Source organism: Triticum dicoccoides, chromosome 7A (assembly GCF_002162155.2).
Source record: "Triticum dicoccoides isolate Atlit2015 ecotype Zavitan chromosome 7A, WEW_v2.0, whole genome shotgun sequence".
Taxonomy (NCBI): domain Eukaryota; kingdom Viridiplantae; phylum Streptophyta; class Magnoliopsida; order Poales; family Poaceae; genus Triticum; species Triticum dicoccoides.
In genome coordinates, this window is record NC_041392.1 from 472,140,359 (window position 1) to 472,143,427 (window position 3,069).

General features: G+C 47.9%; 1 protein-coding gene across 1 annotated transcript; it reads left to right on the plus strand.

The window, feature by feature from the left end:
- The first annotated feature begins 250 nt into the window (after positions 1-250).
- LOC119330134 (phytolongin Phyl1.1-like) lies at positions 251-1,980 on the plus strand. Its single transcript, XM_037603251.1, has 2 exons — positions 251-443; positions 600-1,980. Exon 2 carries the CDS (start codon positions 808-810, stop codon positions 1,639-1,641), a length of 834 nt encoding a protein of 277 aa, XP_037459148.1. The 5' UTR covers positions 251-443; positions 600-807; the 3' UTR covers positions 1,642-1,980.
- Positions 1,981-3,069: the final 1,089 nt, after the last annotated feature.

The following is a 3,069-nucleotide window of genomic DNA, read 5'->3' on the forward strand; positions in this document are numbered from 1 at the left end:
TGAAAAGAAAATATCATATTCCCAAGTTGGCACTCAACCTAAATCACAAACCCAACTCTATTCTCTACATACCATTCTTTTAAAGCATTTTCGTACGACTCAATAATGATCCGAAAGCTACATGGTAGTAGCAGTAGCTTTGGACGATTTCCTAGGAAAAGAAATGCGCGCACACACACACGGCAGACGACACGATGCTCGCTCAAACCTCTCAAACCGCGTCACCACCGTTCCTCCTCCCCCTCGTTGCCGAGTCAAATCCCCACCCCACCCCCGCCCCGGCCAAGTCTTCGCCCTCCGTCTTCCCCGACAATAATATGATCTCTCTCTCCCCCCTCGCCTTCCTCGGTCTCATTCTCTCCTTGTCCAAATCTCCATCCAGGACAGCGCCCCTCTGATCCGCCCTCATCCCCTCGCCAGGCGGCCACGCCATTTTTATCCAGGTATTTATTCCCCAGATCACTTTCTTTATTTTCCGTGATCAAGAAATGGTCTTTTCTCGACTCCTTGATGCGCGATTCTAGGCTAGTAATGGGGGCAGAGGCTGTCGCTCGCGCGAATTGCGGCGGACACTAACCGCGCTCCGCTGATCTTTCCAGTTCTTGATCCGTGATCCTCCCCGCCGCCCCCCTGCCAAGAAGCCGCCGCCGGTCGCCGGAGAGGAGGGCCGGCCTGAATCGCTGCTGGATTCCGTTCCTGTGGGCTGGATCCTGCCGGAGAGGGCCCCGGTTCTTGCGGTTCGGAATTGGGGCAGGTTGTTGTCCGTACGAAGGGTGAAGCTGTCGCTTCGGCCTTCGGGGGCTTTTGATGAATTCTCGCCGATCCAGGTCTGTGAAGCTAGTGTCGTCGCGCGCCAAGCCCCTGGAGGTTGACGTTGCAGAGGAGGACCCGCGGATGAGCTCGTCGGCCGACAACACGGTGTACTGCTGCATTGCCAAGGGGAACAAGGTCATATACAGCTACAGCAGCAAGGATGGTGACTCGCAGACCGAGGCCACGGCGGCGCTCTGCCTCGAGAACGTGCCTCCCTACCACCGGCATTACATCCACACTTCGGGGTCGAGGAGCTACGGCTATCTGATGGCAGACGGGCACACCTTTTTCGCCATCATCGACCCGAGCGTCGGGCATGTGGGTGCCTTGCAGTTCCTGGAGCGTGTGCAGGATGAGTTCAGGAACACGAATAGGAATGGGTTCCATGACGCTCTGGTTCCGGCTGTCCAGAGGCTGGTTGCTTCACTGGAGAAGATGCCCCGTGCCGCACTTGTTCCTGAGGGTGGTGCGCAAAGGGGAGGGTCGAATGGCAGCTCGGGCTGCACATCGTCGAAGGCGCCTCTTCTTGGAAAAGGCAGTGGCAGGAAGGATAAGAAGAAGGCAAAGGAGAAGGGGATGCCTATGGGGGATGGCGACGATGAGCACCATGGCACAAGAGGTTTGAGAATTGATGTGCAGCCAGAGGATGTTGGCGGCATGTCATTGGAGCGCAGCACAAGCCAATCCAGGCTACGGAGGCAGCAGTCGTCGCGGTCACTGTGGATGCGCCATGTGAAGATCATCATCATTGTTGATGTTCTTGTTTGTGTGGTATTGTTTGCTGCTTGGCTTGCAGTCTGCAAGGGTTTCCAGTGTGTGTCCAGGTGATTTATCTTGTTGTAGCTGCTGGGGGATCAAGAAGTTTCAAAATGCAGTGAGTTTTGGTATGTTCCTTTCCAGAAAGGTAGATATAAGCCAAGAAAACGGTAATGGAGGGGATTTGAACTACGCCTAGCAATATGTTCAGGATCAGATGATGAAGAATTGAGGTTTTTTCTGGTGAAGATGTACATATGCTTCATCTCTTGTACATGAGATTTCGATATTATTTTTTCACAGACGTGACGTTTGTGGTCTTTCTGTAGTATGAGTTCATCTTGTGTTTATATTTTTGCTTTCGTTGATACTTGTGCAGATGTTGTACCTAATTTGTTTCATTGCCCTCCATTCCATGACCTTTTGGTGGATTTCTGCTCTTACAAGAGTTTAGTTCTCAGTTCTGATAGGTTATGAAGTGTGATAGGTTTAGATGCTCGGTAAGTAGCTATTCTCACACCTTGATATGAAAATGATCCTTGCTAGATAAGGCCACATTAGGTTAATTCTGCAGGACTGGCCATGGATTTGTTGTCCCCAGTACCTGAATAAACATGTAAATAATCTTTTTTATACATAGATACACACTGATCAGTACTCTGAAGAGTTAGGAGCAGTTGTTTCCTGAAGATGTGAGATCCATGCAGGTAAGATCTGAAGTTAATACAATATTGTCTTGGCTTGGAATTTTTTATCAGCTGCGTATAGCTGCAACTGAATAATCAGTCGGAAGCTCGTACTTTGGTATGGTGTAGGAGCGTGAAAACAATCACTTTTTAGTCACAAGTGGTACATGACGCGGATGCGCATTGTCATTTTCAAATACTATCATTATTATATATGTGAAATCAGTGAAAACAATCGTATCAAGCAATCAGTGGTACCTTTTTCGCCTTTTCTTCGGAAATACTACCTCTGCAAAGAAATATAAGATCGTTTGGATCACTTAACGATTCTTATATTTCTTTCAAGCACGACACCAATTACATCACAATGCTTGGTATCAAAGATGGCCTACACTTCTATGGTAATAATAATTTTGAAAGATGATATTCTCCCAAGACTTCAACAAAAACACTACAACTAGACTGGGGCAGCGACACCGTCACTCGTACACATGCATGAACTGGTTACAAATACAAGTAGCAGAGAGCCACTTGATTTGCCAATCCAAAAAGAGGTAAAGCCATGAAAGATGACCGGAGTTGGACAGGGAATGTTTCTGTAGAAGTGTAGGCCATCGAGCCACAAGACCTTTACTTTATTGCACAAGGAAAGATTCCAGCTCCATAAAAAATAAAATCAACAAAAACAACAAAACACACTGACAAAAACTCAACAGATCTGAAAGATCGGTTCAGCAAGACACAAACCTAAACTCTGCAAGAGCAATTGCACTGAATATGCGGAGGAAACATAATTCTAACTCCGTAACATCAG

Coding starts and splice junctions, on each gene's coding strand:
- LOC119330134 (XM_037603251.1), top strand. CDS start 808: ATGAATTCTCGCCGATCCAGGTCTGTGAAGCTAGTGTCGTCGCGCGCC.